General features: G+C 40.1%; 2 protein-coding genes and 1 pseudogene across 2 annotated transcripts; 1 reads left to right on the top strand and 2 right to left on the bottom strand.

The window, feature by feature from the left end:
• The first annotated feature begins 2,750 nt into the window (after positions 1–2,750).
• LOC125208910 (protein DOG1-like 4 pseudogene) lies at positions 2,751–3,450 on the top strand (annotated as a pseudogene).
• Positions 3,451–6,387: 2,937 nt separating this feature from the next.
• LOC125215953 (protein MALE DISCOVERER 2-like) lies at positions 6,388–10,656 on the bottom strand. The gene is made up of 14 exons (XM_089067527.1): positions 10,517–10,656; positions 9,695–9,857; positions 9,461–9,593; positions 9,282–9,353; positions 8,871–9,014; positions 8,685–8,786; positions 8,501–8,596; positions 8,359–8,411; positions 7,880–8,281; positions 7,617–7,810; positions 7,402–7,534; positions 7,156–7,310; positions 6,885–7,076; positions 6,388–6,769 (listed from the first exon to the last, which is right to left on the bottom strand). The coding sequence occupies exons 2-14, from the start codon at positions 9,807–9,809 to the stop codon at positions 6,509–6,511; spliced, it is 2,052 nt and encodes a 683-aa protein (XP_088923653.1). The 5' UTR covers positions 9,810–9,857; positions 10,517–10,656; the 3' UTR covers positions 6,388–6,508.
• Positions 10,657–13,097: 2,441 nt separating this feature from the next.
• On the bottom strand, positions 13,098–13,903 carry LOC125212688 (abscisic acid receptor PYL12-like). The gene is made up of 2 exons (XM_048112919.2): positions 13,380–13,903; positions 13,098–13,259 (listed from the first exon to the last, which is right to left on the bottom strand). The coding sequence occupies exons 1-2, from the start codon at positions 13,885–13,887 to the stop codon at positions 13,201–13,203; spliced, it is 567 nt and encodes a 188-aa protein (XP_047968876.2). The 5' UTR covers positions 13,888–13,903; the 3' UTR covers positions 13,098–13,200.
• Positions 13,904–14,907: the final 1,004 nt, after the last annotated feature.

Here is a 14,907-nt window from a genome sequence, read left to right as displayed (position 1 = left end):
AAGTGGACGGAGGATGAGTACGCCGGGGTGGCCAAGGGGTGGTTGGAGGTGTGCGACGATCCGCTGGTTGCGAACAACCAGCGGGTCGTCAACATGTGGGCGAAGATCAGAGATGCCTATAGGAGGCACTGCCCGCACGGGAAGGACTTCAGCAACGAGGAGGTCCGGAAGGGGTGGGAGCGCACCAGGGCCGCGGCGGGCCGTTTTGCGAATTTGTACGCCAACGCCCGCCGTCAGCTCAGAAGTGGGGCAGACTGAGGACGACGCCCGGAGGATAGCCGCGAGTCAGTTCCCCTTGGAGGGGAAGTATAAGGAGTTCACCTTCTGGGAGTGCTTCTTGTTGTTGAAGGACTCCGAGAAGTTCCGGGCGGGGTGCGACGCTGGGTGGCCGAAGAAGCACCGACTGAACTATAGCGGCGACTACAGCGGCAGCAGCGGAGGATCCCACGACCTCCCCCCGGATGCTGAGGAGTTTCCATCCCCTCCTTCATTTACTGGTCGCCCCCGCCCGGTTGGACAAAAGCGGGCGCAGCGGGCTGCGAGGGGCGGATCCCCCCTATCGCCCCGCGAGGTCCAGTCCTCCGCCCTCCCAGCCGCCCCACTCGAGTACACTCTCCATTCGCGTAACCAAACGCGGGCTCAGATGTTACAGGTCTTCCGAGAGTGGAAGAACGCCACTGACCCCACGGAGAAGAGGTTTCTTTACGAGATGCTCGAGAGCATGCGTGCTGATTTAGAGATCGCGAGGTCACGGCTGGGGGGTTCCGACGTGGGCTCAGATACCACGGGTGGCGGCAGCGGCGGCGGCGACGACGAGGACGACGGCGACGGCGATGAGGAGTAGAGAGTGGCGGGGCTCGTGTGTTGAAGCCCTTTTTTTAAAAAAAAAATCATGTACTTTTTTATTTAAATCTTTGTAATTTTTTTAATGGAATGGATTATTTTTCCCGTATATGTGTCGTAAATTTAATTCCGTATTTTAATTGCAATTTTAATTCCGTAAATGTAGTATATTTTGAATTATTTTTATTGCGGCTGGCCTATGGCTGGCCTAAGCATCATTGCGGATGCTCTTATACCCATAAAAACCTTACTTAGTGAAAATTTATCTTGAATAAATAATTACTCCCTCCATGTTTCTTGTTAATAAAGACATCTCATTTTTGCATGGAGTTTAAGAATAGTGTGTTAAAAGGATGGTGGAAAAAGTAAGAGAGATGAAGAGAGAATAATATAAAAATGAGAATTACTTATTTGCCAAAACTAGAATGACTCTATTAACTTGGAACTCCCTAAAATAGAAAAATGACTCTATTAACATGGAACAGAGGGAGTATTTTGATATTAAATACTATTAAAATGTTGTTTAATACTCCATTCATCGTAAGGTAATTGAGTTGTGTTCATTTTCATGTTGTCTTATGGAGTACTAAAAGATGATAATTAAGAGATACATTGTAATTGAAACATTTCGTTTTTGCACGTGTTTAGGAAAATGATATTAAATTCTAGCCAGATTTAAATAGATCAGGATTAATGGATGCCTAAAATTTATATAAATATGTATGTTGGGATCATATGAGGAAAATGTTATTATTTTGGATATAAAAAAATTTGATGAATTACTCCTAAAAGTTCCCATTGATGAAAAGAGTAAAGTTAAAAGTGTAAATTGAAAATCATTTAAGGTATTCTTTCAGTTTCAATAAAATGCAATTGGATGAATACTCAACTTATCCAACACTGTTTTTAGCACTCTAGAATTTACTGTATCTATCAAAATATCTGCTGGTTGATCTTCTGAATGGAAAAAAAGGGTAATTCGATGATTGCTCTTTCTATCTTCTCCTTGATGAAGTGTCGTTTAACTTTAACATGTTTTGTTATGTCCGCTGACTTGATGTCGGCGGATCACTGAGATCCTCGGTTGGGTCAGGACTTCAATTTTGACTATTTTCCACTCCCTCCATCCTACTATAAGTGAGGCGTATTCCTTTTTAGTTTATCCCATTAAGTAACACATTTTCTTTTATGGCAAAAAAAATCACTTTATATCTCTCTTACTTTATCATCTCTCTAACTTTTTCTCTCTACTTTTTTGTCACTCATACTTTATTCTTTCTTCGTTTAACAAACCACTACCTAAACCTGTGCCCAAAGAAAATTGTGTCACGTGTAATGGGACGGAGAGAGTACCTTTTTCTAAACCTTTTTTCTATGATAATTTCTCAACAAACACATCAAATTAATAATATGAATAATATATACAATTTAAGAACATAATTTCCATTGATATTAAAAATTACTTTGGCCAAAAAATCCAAATTTAGTAAGGCAAGTAATCATTATGTATAATGTTAATAAGCACTTACATATATCACTTGAAAATAAAAGGTTGAAATGTCAAAAAAAAAGCATCTAGTATTCAGATTAGATATGTAACTTGTACAAGTATGTCTATTCCAATTCCTTTTAGTCCCCGCCAAATTTAAGGTATTCAACTATCTAAGAGGTCAATAGCACGAAATATAAAAATATAAGGACTAAAAATACAATTTACCATCTCTCCTATTTTGAAAAAGAAAATAAAGAAATAGCGTTGGCGCTCATTTTCCATCAAAGGTACACACGCTTTGATGCGGTGTTGACACGTTGGAGCCCAATCTCACCAGGTGGTACAAACCATGCATGCATTTTCAATCTAAATATATTCATCAATTTCGTGATTTCTTCCAATTCATATAGCTAAATAAAATGAAAACCCTAACCGAAGAGAAATTCTCGGATTTCTACCAGAAATGGATGGCGGAGCTCGAAGAACTCCTCCTCTCCGTGGCCAAGGATCCGCCGCAGGGGTCCGGCTGCGCCGCCGCGATCGGGAAACTCACGGCCCACCACAAAGAGTTCTACAGATTCAAATGGGCCTCGGCCCATGAAGACGTGCTGGCCTTCTTCTGCGGCCCAGTCTGGCTGAGCCCATTCGAGACGGCCCATCTCTGGATCACCGGGTGGAAGCCTTCCGCGGCGTTCCGGCTGATTCCGGCGGCCGGATTGGCGGCGGAGCAGGTGAGGAAGATCGAGGTGCTGCGGGGGAGGATGAGGGTGGAGGAGGGGAGGGTGGAGGGGGAGATGGAGCGGCTACAAATGGCGGTGGCGGATAGGAATGCGGTGGAGGTGGTGAGGCGGGGAGGCGCAGAGGAGGCGGCGGTGGGGGGGTTTTTGGAGGGGTTGGAGAGGGTTATGAAGTTGGCTGATTGTGTGAGGCTCAAAACGTTGAAAGGGTTGTTGGAGATTTTGAGCCCCATGCAGAGTGTGGAGTTTTTGGCTACTAATGCCTTGTTTCAAATTAGGGTTAGGAAATTGGGCATGATTCATGAGAGGACTGGTTTGGTTTCTTGATCGATGGAAACTATCTAATTAATGAATATTTCAAGATTTTATGGTTTTTGATGTTATGTTGCATTGGGTTACGGTGTTTTGAGTGGTTTGCGTAGAAATGGTATTATGAATATTTGAGTAATATACCAATCAACATTGTTAACATTAAGATATGAAATGGGATAAGGAAAAGACCTCTTTTAGTCGACTATAGGTTTTGCCATCTTGATATCTCCAATTTATATTGGCGGGGACTTATTGATGTGCAAGTGCAATGGAGCCTCACTTTTTCAATTACGAAATTTAGTTACGGCTCCCTGTGGGAGCTCCCTCTGTCCCACAGGAATATGCACTTTCTAATTGTGGAAACTCTTTTCTCTTAAGTGAGATGAGACTCATTCTCTACTAATAATACTTTTATTATCTTTTATTTCTGCCTCTCTCTTATTTTACCAATTTTGCATTAAAACCTGTGTCGAATCCAAAGTGCATATTCTTTTGGGGCGGAGAGAGTACTACTAATTATAAAATTTACAAGTAGATAAAGGATATTAACAATAGGGGCACAAATTAACATGGACGACATCTAGCCACTGTGTTTTGTTGCGCTATTGCAACGCGCGACTAACAAGGGGGCGACATCGTATCCAACCGCTATAGACGGGTGGCATGGCGGTTATGTAATAGGCTGTAATACACCTAATTACAGTGAAAAAAAAATGTAGTTGGGTGTGTTAATTGGAGGGGAAAAGTTGCTCTATTATTTCTACAAACAGAAATATGTGATTTTATCTGCGACACAAACCAAAAAGAAAAAAAAAATATCATCTTAAGCTGGAACAGATAAAGTAATTTTTTTTCATGAACTTAACTTTGTAAATAATATCCGCGGGTGCTATTTTTCACGGCGACGGACCAACTTGTGAAAACTAAGGTGGAGGTTGAGTTGGCAATTTTATTTAAGTGGTGGAAGTTCGATTCGTAGATGACATGTCACTTTTGCTCTAATCTTACATCGTTTCTTCCCCAATTTAGTAAATTGTCCAAATATTTTTCCCACCGTTTGGTAGTACCAGGATTTGAATGTGACATTGCAAGCATAGTTATTTTGAATGTGAAATGATTATGGAAAAAGAAGAAGAGTTAACTGTGTTATTAGTCCTTACGTTTGGGTTTATGATACACCTAACAAAAAAGACATTAAATGAACCTAACGTTTAAAATATTATTTCATTAATTTGTTACTCTAAGCCAAACTTTAAGACGATTTTTACGGTTGATATTTTATTCAGAATTTTAATTTAACTCAAACAGAAATTTTTAACATCATATAAACATTCAATCTTTAGTTATAAATTTGCATAGTTTCTTGTCATTCATGATAAAATTAAAACATGAGTAATATTTTGAAAAATATTCTAGCATGTGATATTAGCTATTTAGGATTTGGAGAATTTTTTTTATTAATAGAGAAAAGGCCAAAAGTGGTCCCAAACATATGACCGTTTTATCAATTTGGTTCTAAACATTATCTTTTTGATTATTTGGTCCTTCACAAATGAATTTTGACCCGAATCGGTCCCCAATTAACAAATCCGTTAAAAAATAGACGGTGATTGCAAATTTGACAAAATATGGGTAAGGATTCTACTTCCAAAAGCAAAGAGAAAGAAATCGAGAGATGCTTCGGCGAAAACCTACAAAAATTGAAGTGAAAGTGAAAGACAAAGAAGAACTCGAAGAAGCCCCCAAACAACGCGCCGCCTCATCCTCCGCCACCACCACCACCGCCTCCTCCCTTCTCCACCACTTCGATCGCTCCGCCGTTGACCCCACCTCCAAATCCCACCGCAACGGCCTCAAAACCATCCAACAAAATCCCCAATCACGGCTTCCATTTCTCGATTACTGATGGAAGTCGAAGTGAAGCTCCGATTGCCCAACAAATCCGCCCACCAGAAGCTCCTCGCATCCCTCTCCCCATTCCACGCCGCAACCCACCACCAGCACAACACCTTCTACGACGGATCCGCCGCCGAGCTGAGCTCCCAGAGTGCCATCCTCCGCCTCCGCTTCCACGAGGAGCCCGACCGCCCCAAATGCTTCGTCACGCTCAAGGCCAACGCCGTGCTAGCCAACGGCGTCAGCCGCGTGGAGGAGGAAGCTCGTCGGACCGTCTGGTGTACAAAGAACGCTCCATAACTTGTTCACGAACTGCAGTCGTCGCCGGAATAGAGGAGAATGAAGAAAGGAGAACGAAGAACTGTTCTTCGTCATTTTAGAGTTTTTAACAATTTTATTTTTATTTTTCTAAAATAATTTAAAATATTAATTAAAATAGTTAATTTGGCCAAAACTTAATTAAATCACATTGACCATTTATTTTTTATCGGATCTGTTAATTGGGACCGATTCGGGTCAAAATTCATTTGTGAGGACCAAATAATAAAAAAGATAATGTTTAGGACCAAATTGATAAAACGGTCATATGTTTGGGACCACTTTTAACCTTTACTCTTGTTAATAATAGTATTTGAAATTAAGCGAATGTAAATTTATAAATTAATACTGCAAAATTAGGATATTTTCATAATAAATAAAATTGATTCGTAAGTCAAGGTTAAAAAAAATCTCATTTTATTATTTTCATATTAATTAAGACAGATAATGATAAATCTGTATATTATAAAAAAGTAGAAAGTGTAAATAATGACAAAATTTTAATTGCATATGAAGTACCATAAATTATTAGGAAATTACATAAAAAGTTGTTGACAGAAATGTGGCAAAAATCATGTCACCAGTATAATAGAGTGACAAAAATGCCCTTATATGGCATGAGGGTGTTCTAGTCCAAAAAAACAGCATTCGTGATTATATTAAACGTTAGGACTCTCTAGCGCTATAAATTTTGTTAGGGGTCTGTAGCGTCATAATCCAAAACATTAGGGACTAATAAGGCAGTTCACTCAAAGAACGTATAATTCGAATCATAAGAATAGCAATGAATGAGTGAAAAAAAGGAACCAACTTGTGATGCTCAGATCAAGGAAATTAAGCAAAGGTTTATATTTATCGACAGCTTCGTCTAGTAAATGATGATATACAGGTGACTTACACAGAGGCAAAATCAAGTCGCCTCCGCCGATAAAATCTCGAGCTCCGCCCACCACAATGGAGAGAGCCTTGGCGTTGCCAACTCTGGTGATATGTCAATGGCTTGTCTCAACATCTCGATCACTTCCCTCATCGAAGGCCTCTTCCACACGTCTCGCTGAACGCAGCGCTGGATCACCTCACAGATGATTTCGAGTTCGTTTTCCTTGTTAGATTTCAGCGTTGGATCGACCAAGCTGCTGAAGTTCTTCCTGCCGTTCAACAAAGGAGCAGCCTGACAAAAGTTTCAAGATTTAGCTTTGGATATGAGTGTTAAACAACTTATGACTCGAAGCGAACTGTTTCCTAACCAAACGAACGCACACAGTCAAAGGATCTAAAGGACGAACCCAGTTCATGAGAAGCCCTTGCTCTTCCGAATAAGGAAGCTTTCCAGATATAGTTTCCAGCATCAAGATTCCAAAGCCATAGACATTAGTCTCTGCATCAGCAAGTGGGGGCAGCTGAGAGTGCTCCGACTCGTTTTCTGCAGGGTTCTTTGACTTGGCTACGAGGTCTCTCCAAAACCCGACATCTGCTACCTGAAAAGGATGTTTTTTGGTTCACAATTGAATTAAAAATACGTTCTTAATGCTGTTTCGTTGTCAAAATCGAGCTTACTTTAGCAGCGTAGTCTTCTGTTAGAAATATCTCTTTGGAAGTGAGGTTGAAGTGAGAGATTGGTGGATTGAGCTCATGCATGTGTTGAAGGCAATATCCGGTTCCCATGATTATCCGTATCCTTGCACTCCAATCGAGGTGATCAAGCCCTTCAACTGCATGAAAGAGAGCATATTCAGCGAGGTTAAACACAGTAAAGGGCGCTACATACATAAAAATGGAGATCATATCCTCGAAGAGATTTACCATGCAGATGCTCAAAGAGAGAGCCGTTTGGAGCATACTCAGAAACCATCATTCGGGTGAAAGGATCGTCCTCCTCACAGTAACCAAGAAGATTGACGAAATTTTTGTGGTTTATCCGCGACAAGGTATCAATCTGTGTAGAGACATTTAGAAATAAAATTCACCTTTAGGAGACGATGACTTCTACGAAAAATGAAGGCAGATTATCTGCTTACCTTCTTCCTGAATATTCTTTCAGAGTGTTTGGACCAGTCATTGAGAGCAAGTACGGCGGTTGAAATAACAGCGATTTCAACTCCACTCGATAGAGTGCCCTTGTACACCGTGGCTATACCATCTTCGGTTGAGATAATATTGCTGAAATCCTCACACGCAGTTTCCAGCTCGGGTCTGTTCAGCTTAGGAACCCCTAGAGAAGAAGCACGCCATTTCAATACGTATATTGAAGCCTACGCTATGCTGATTGCGTGAAGTATACCTGTGACAAATGCTTTCTGCAGCTGCCCACTCAATCCGGTCTTCCACGGACGAATAGTTTTAACTGCTCTGCTTCTGCAGATGACGAGCATAATTGATGTAACCACGAGCAAAAAAAGTAGGGTCGACAGCCCTATAATAAGTTTCAAGGAGTGCCCAGATTTTCCGCCGGTTGGTTGAGTGATAGAAGGAGGCGATGGAACAGGAGCTGGTGCCCTTTTCTTCGCATTTGGAACAGCAGGAAACGACCCACTACTTCTGCTTGGAATAGCAACATTTCCCAGTTGAACTAGGGGCACGACATTGGAGGGTAGGGCAACAAGATTAGTCGACTGTTCAACTAGTACGCGACGCTGGTTGGTCTGGTCATCCACATTACATCTGACAGCTGACTCCGGTAAATCTGAAAAAATACAATAACAAAGGTAAATATGTAGATTTCATCGGTTTAAGAAAGTAAAGGTGGGATCTCGTGAGTACCAATGCCATAGGCATCTGGCTGATTTTGCAACGATTCACTTCCAAGGTTGAACCTTAATGAAAGACAACATTTTTTAACTGATAGCATTCCACAAAAGAAGATAAAATTGGCTGACATTTACAAAAATGTATGATCACTTACAGTCGGTAGAGATTGAGATAATGAAGTATGGTCCCTCTAGCTGGTGCCTGGAAGGTATTCGATTTCTGTGATCGTTTAAAAATACTTTGCCAAGTGCTGTTCGAAAATTGCATATGAGGAAGAAGAAAAATATGAAAGGGTTTATACGCTTCAATGCACAGTAGAGAAGTGAGGAATATCTCACCAGTGCCCGATTTTTCTATTCATGCACTGTCCGTCACCTAGCAATATAAGTCTCCCAATCTCGAAAGGAATGCGTCCTTCAAAGCCATTGTTACAGAGAAACCTGCACAATGGACACATACAGTCTAGGTGATAAATACTCGTTGGATTGACCTGAAACACGTTAGAGTTTGAAGCATATACATACAAATGTTTTAGGGAATGCAACCGTCCTAATTCACGGGGAACTATTCCACTAAACTTGTTGTTTCTCAAGTCCAAGACTTCCAATGTTGTGAACTGTCCAAACTCGCGTGGAATGGTACCGGAGAGATGGTTCTTCGATAGATTTCTAATGATTGCAACAAAAAGTTTAAATGAGCATCGATTTGATAAAGCAATCCTCAAGACCATACATAGAGGCAGAAATTCTAACATTACTTATTTATAGAAACTCTGTAATTCCTACGCAAACATGAACCCAAATTCAAACAGAATGAATTTTCAAGAATCGACGAAATTGTATATCCTTAATTCTCAAGAATCACCTATATGAGAAACTGCAACGAATATTTTGCAACTTCTAATAGTGTACGTGCATAAACAAGTTGAAACTCACAGAACTCTTAAATGAGAGAGATTTGCAAGCTCCGGCACCAATACCCCTACCAAGTCTCGTCCATTGAGATCCCTACACAAACATAAAGATTCACAATTACATAACACACAAAATTAGAAACACGTCTGTGACATTCAAAGTCCTACTAAAGACAGCCAATCAACACAATAGGAACTTACAACATATGCACTTTACCATCCAAACAATGAACGCCTAACCAAGAGCACGGGCTACAGTCCTCTGGATTCCAATTCGCTAAAGCCCCAGATGGATCAACATCCACCTTAGCTCGAAACTGCAGCAATGCATATCCTGAAACTCCGGTTCATCAAGTCAACACCAAAATTCATCCAAACACAGCTAATCACCAATGCCAGGTAAAGCAATATTAGCACTGAGAAACCACCCCATACCTTCCGGATTAAGGGAAGGGCAACCCTGAATTCTCAATACAAAGACTAAAAATGTGAAACAAAGCAACTGAGCTCCACAAGCAGTCCGTCTAGCGCTCATTGCTTTCTGAACCATTCCTTATGGTGGTGGTGGAGGCAGTTTCCTCTGCCAACAGCCAGGACTCTATGATAAGACAAATACACAAAATCGCAAGCTCTTTTAGTGCATAAGTCGCCCCCGAGCAATAAATCAAAACAAGGATGGGAAATTTGTTCAGCTCTTCAAATCAAGAATCAATACAACTAATACAAGCATGGAACTAGTTCAAAAACACATTTATTTAAATCAAGAATGGAAAATTTGTTAAGCTCTTCAAATCAAGAATCATTACAAATATGCAATCTCCCAACTAGCTCAAAACCATCTAAAGCAACAATTTAAATCATTTATTTTAGCCCCTTTTGACTAAGTACCTCCGTTTCACGAACAACGGCATAACCTGGCTAAATTGGCTTCGGCTGGAAAAATCAAAATGCAGCATACCCAATTGTATTGATTTCTTGAATTCTGCAAACCCTTTTACAATCATATTGACTAGAGGCAAAATGTGTTGTAAAAGAATAGTCTTTGCCACAAGCAATCCATGAAAAAGCAAAAAGGCATGCAGAGCAAAACACACCATCTCAAAATTTGGCGCAACAAATTCTTAACTTGGAAACAAAAACCTTTGCAATAGAATTTAAATGGGATATGTTGCATAATATTATTGCCATGAAAAAATGCAGCTTGGAAACGATTACGCATAGAAAATGAATTACAGAAACAACAATGAAAGGAATTACCTAGTTTGATTGGAAAAGAGGGAGATTTTCTTGACTACCCTATTCAGGATGATCGCAGAGGTTGAAACTCTCTTCGACCATCGTTTCTCTGAAAGAGAAGGGGAAGGGAAGTGGGAAAATCTTTCTCTCTCTTCCTTTCTCTTTAGATCATTCTTTGTTCATTTTATTTATTTGATTGTTTGAAAAAATAATCGCATTTTAGGGTTCAAATGAGGTAGTAGTAGAAACATATTGTTGATTCTATAAAAGAAAAGCCTATTGTATAAGAATAGATTCAAATGAGAGTTCATCTTGTTTTTGAGAATGTGACTATTATTTTATATGTTACGTGCAATGCTTTCATGTTCGCTCAATAAGATAGTGTATTTTTATTTTAACTCATTCATATTGTATATATTATAGGAATGATAAATATTTAAATGCATAACTTAAGTGCTTACAATTAACTGTGTAATACTTCTATTGATAATTTGACGTAACTATGAGTGCGTGCACCCTGAGCTGAGCTCAATGGAGGATCTTAGCAGGCCCTAAAGTCAACGCAACGATTAACAACATAACATCAATAAGAGCATTTACAACGTACTCCCTCTTCCTAAGCTAGGGCTTTCACCACATCATCATTCCCGCTATTTTCATTCCAAACCACTACTCCTACAATGTACGCCCTATCCTAAGGCACCTCCACGTGCCAGATCATTTAGTTTGACTATCATGGTTTTCACTTCAAAAACTGAAATACGAGTACACAATATATATATTCAAACGACTTCATAGACAACAAAAATGGAATTACAACCAACGGGTCGTAGCACAGTCGGCAGCGCGGAGTTGTGGTAACCTTGAGGTCACGCGTTCAAACCCACCATCCACTAGGAGACTTTCGGTCTTAATCCGCAAATCCGGTCGAACATGATTAGTCGGATTCCGCCCAATGCGGGTTTCCGTACACCTGTGATCAAACAAAAAAAATGGAATTACAACTACACAGAGAGTACATAAAAATTAAAGATATTTTTCCACATTCTTCTGGAGTACGCGCTAATTGCGCTTGTGTCCTTGATGCTCTTCTTCTGTTATGTTCGACATATCCTTCTTTTGCGCTATGAACATGTCCTCAGTTGACTGGAAAATCCTCTACACAACTAGGCTAGGTTGATGACTTTGAGCAGTGCTGGTTGTGGTCGTGTGTCTCAGTAGGTGTGCTTGATGTCTGGAGGAACCCAAGACGTGTGCCTGAGTTTTGGAGTACCCCAAGCCATACCTCCTAAGTACTTCATTAGCAACTTCTTGAGCAACGAGGGCATTGCCTGAACGACTCTCAATGACATGATTCATGATAGAATTCTCATCCGGTGGAGCTGTGCACCGCGTCTCCTTGGAGAGGCGTAGCTCCTCTCTCTAAGAGCATTAGCAATGGTTGGGCCCTCTCATAGGACCCTTCTTTTTTTATTATTTCCATTTCATTTCCACATCATCATTATTTTGTTTTAAATTTTTAGCACTTCTATATTTAATATGTTATTAACTTAATTAAATTACAATGTAAAAATGTTATAGTACATGAAATAAATTTCTCTCAAATATGTGAAAACTTATTAATTAATTAAATGAAAATCTAAATTAGGCCATCTCAAATATAGTCCATTAATTTGATAAAATAATTAGCCCACTAATTTTTAGTCCATTTATTTAATAAAATTATGGCCCACGAATTTATAGTTTAAATATAAAATAGGGTTCCATTTTCTTAATCTTCCGCAACAGCTGCCCTTCTTCTTCTTCTTCCAACGTTTCTTCCTCTCTCCTTCCGTTTCAGCAGAAAAAAAAAAAGGAAGATCATAGTGTCAATCGTCGGTCCTCTCACCACAATGGAGGGTCGATCGACGCCCCATTTGGATTGGCCAAGGCCGTTACATCGGCCTTTTTGGGGGAGAGGGGAGGGGGCCGATCGATGGCCTTTCCGCCGCTGTGTTGAGGCGATGGAGGCCGATGGGGAAGGCCACTCCATCGACCCTCCATTGTAAGTGCTCTAAATAACCCAACACAAACATTTATAATAAAATACTAGATATCTTCATCCGCCCGTAGTATTATGTCAAAGAGAGCTAATGCTTGTTGAGTTATTTTGGTTTACCACTGCTTCGCACCCAAAACAAAAAGAAGGAAGTTACGTTTGAGGTAAACTTAAGAGATTTGAGTCTTCTTTCGTTTCTTGACGGTAAAATAAAACCACGCTCTCAGTTCTGAATCGGATGCTGCCAAAGAAAGTGGCAATGCCATAAAAAGGAAGAGAGTCATCATATGGCAGAGGCATATGGAGCTTTTGACTTGAAATTGTCTCTACCTTTTAAATACTCCCTCCGTTCGCGAAATATTGTCCATATTTAACTCGGCACGAGTTTTAAGAAATTTGAAGACAAGTAAATGGAAGGTAGGTCTCATATTTACATATTAGTTTTATAATAGAATGCGAGTGTAACGTGTTAGTGAAAAATGGGGTCCATTTACCAAAAATGAAAACAAGCAAAGGGACAATATTACGTGGACGGACCGAAATGACAAAACTGGACAACACAAGTTTTCACGAACGGAGGAAGTATTAAAACAGTGTAAAACTTCCAAAAAGTGCAAATAAGAGTAGTACAAATTTGATTCTAAGTCCGAAGGCCATTTACATGATGTTACACAACAGCAATGTAAAGCCCAAAAAGACACGATGACAACACTAGGCTCCCTTCACCTAGGAAAAAATGAACATACAAAAGCCGAAAGATTAAAAACCACATAATTAATTCGACAGAAAAGATTAAAAAAATAAAAGACTATTTCTGATAGACGGAGATATCGTCGAAGTTCATACTCTCTGCAACCTTAGCTAACGACTTAAGATTGCAACCAATTATAGTATCCGCGAAAAGACACGTGTCCTCCTCACAGCTATCCGGCGGAATGTCCACAACATACGACTCCGTCACCACCGTCTCTCCATCGCAACCGCCGTGCAACGTGGTCGTGGACCGGTAGTTGACGAGTTTATGGTCGCCGCCGATTATGCTGACCACCATGACATGCGACTCGTCGTCGAGGCGGTCGAGGCGCTCCGTGCTCCGCCGGCCCGGCAGCCCCGACACGACGGTGAGCTCCCGGACGCTGCCGGCGCCGCCGTCGCCGGAGCTGAGGCCGCAGTTCTTGACGAACCGCTTGTAGGCCTGCGGCTCGCCGAACCGGCGGACGACGGACCAGACTAGCGGCAGCGGCGCGTGGATGGTTTGGGAGACGACGGAGCCGCACTGGTTGCCGGAGAGGCGGTGGAGGAGTTTCATGGATTTGGGATCGTGGGTTAGTGAAATTTGATTGCTTTGTTGCATATTTTTGGGGAATGTTTTTGAGGGGTGGGGTTTATATAATGGGGGAGAGTTGAGTGTAGCCGCCATTAGATCTTAGAACAATGGTGGTGGATGCTAAAAATAGTAAACGGATTCATCGAAATTCGGTCTCTCTTTTGGCTGATTCTGATCGTGAAAATGTACACTCAATTTCTTACCTTGTAGCTAAACACAAACTATTTGCTACATGCTTTGATGACTTCTCAGCGAGCATTACGATAGAAATGAATGAACAAGTGTAATTTAAGTGGCAAGCTCATTAAAAAGACATAAATAATACCCGTTCCATATTTAACGTGGATACGAGTTTTAAGAAATGTAAAAAAAATAGAATGAGAATAAGTTAGTGGATTATGGATCTCATTTATATATATATATTAGTTTTATAATAAAATATGAGTAAAATTGGTTGGTAAAATGTGAGATCTACTTACTATTTATGGTAAAAATGAAATATGACTCTTATTATAGGACGGACCGAAATGGAAAAATGTGACAGTTATTATAGGACGGAGGTAGTACATATCTAAGTAATAGCCTGAGAGAATTTTGGTGGTAAAACAGTTTAAAAAAGTGCAAAAGTTCTTCCGCGAAAATACATCAATGTCAAGGATGACTGGTGATACTTTTAATGAATACAGACTACGAATGACATTAGTGCAATGTCTCGAGACAAAATATACTTTACAAAATACTCCCTTTCCATAAAAATAAAACATTTCACGAGTTTTAATACACAATAGGTATAGTAAAATTTTAAAAAGAATGAAAAAATATAGTTGAAATAGCATATTGGCATTCCTTAATCTTTCAACGAAAAACAAAATAGTTCGTACTCATCGTAGACTTTAAAATAACATTCCTGATCTTTTTTCACTTTTTGAATTATAGGATAATGAACGTACTCTATTATCTTATAGTGGACTTGTGGTAATAATAAAAAAAATAATCATCAATAAATTTTAGTTATGCTCCTTCAGTCTTCATTTTTAGTCCACTTTG

Source organism: Salvia hispanica, chromosome 3, assembly GCF_029641045.1.
Source record: "Salvia hispanica isolate PSC_SH4W2 chromosome 3, Shi_PSC_v1, whole genome shotgun sequence".
In the NCBI taxonomy this organism is placed as follows: domain Eukaryota; kingdom Viridiplantae; phylum Streptophyta; class Magnoliopsida; order Lamiales; family Lamiaceae; genus Salvia; species Salvia hispanica.
This window is presented reverse-complemented; position numbering and strand designations above follow the sequence as displayed.

What these genes read in the sequence shown, in the direction of transcription:
- LOC125215953 (XM_089067527.1), bottom strand. Translation starts at nt 9,809, where the DNA reads ATGGTTCAGAAAGCAATGAGCGCTAGACGGACTGCTTGTGGAGCTCAG. An exon ending in CTCTCTCATTTAAGAGTTCT is followed by an intron (nt 9,015 to 9,281) that starts GTGAGTTTCAAC and finishes TGCAATCATTAG; the next exon opens with AAATCTATCGAAGAACCATC. An exon ending in TTGCATTCCCTAAAACATTT is followed by an intron (nt 8,787 to 8,870) that starts GTATGTATATGC and finishes TCCATTGTGCAG; the next exon opens with GTTTCTCTGTAACAATGGCT.
- LOC125212688 (XM_048112919.2), bottom strand. Translation starts at nt 13,887, where the DNA reads ATGCAACAAAGCAATCAAATTTCACTAACCCACGATCCCAAATCCATG. An exon ending in GTTAGCTAAGGTTGCAGAGA is followed by an intron (nt 13,260 to 13,379) that starts GTATGAACTTCG and finishes ATTTTTTCCTAG; the next exon opens with GTGAAGGGAGCCTAGTGTTG.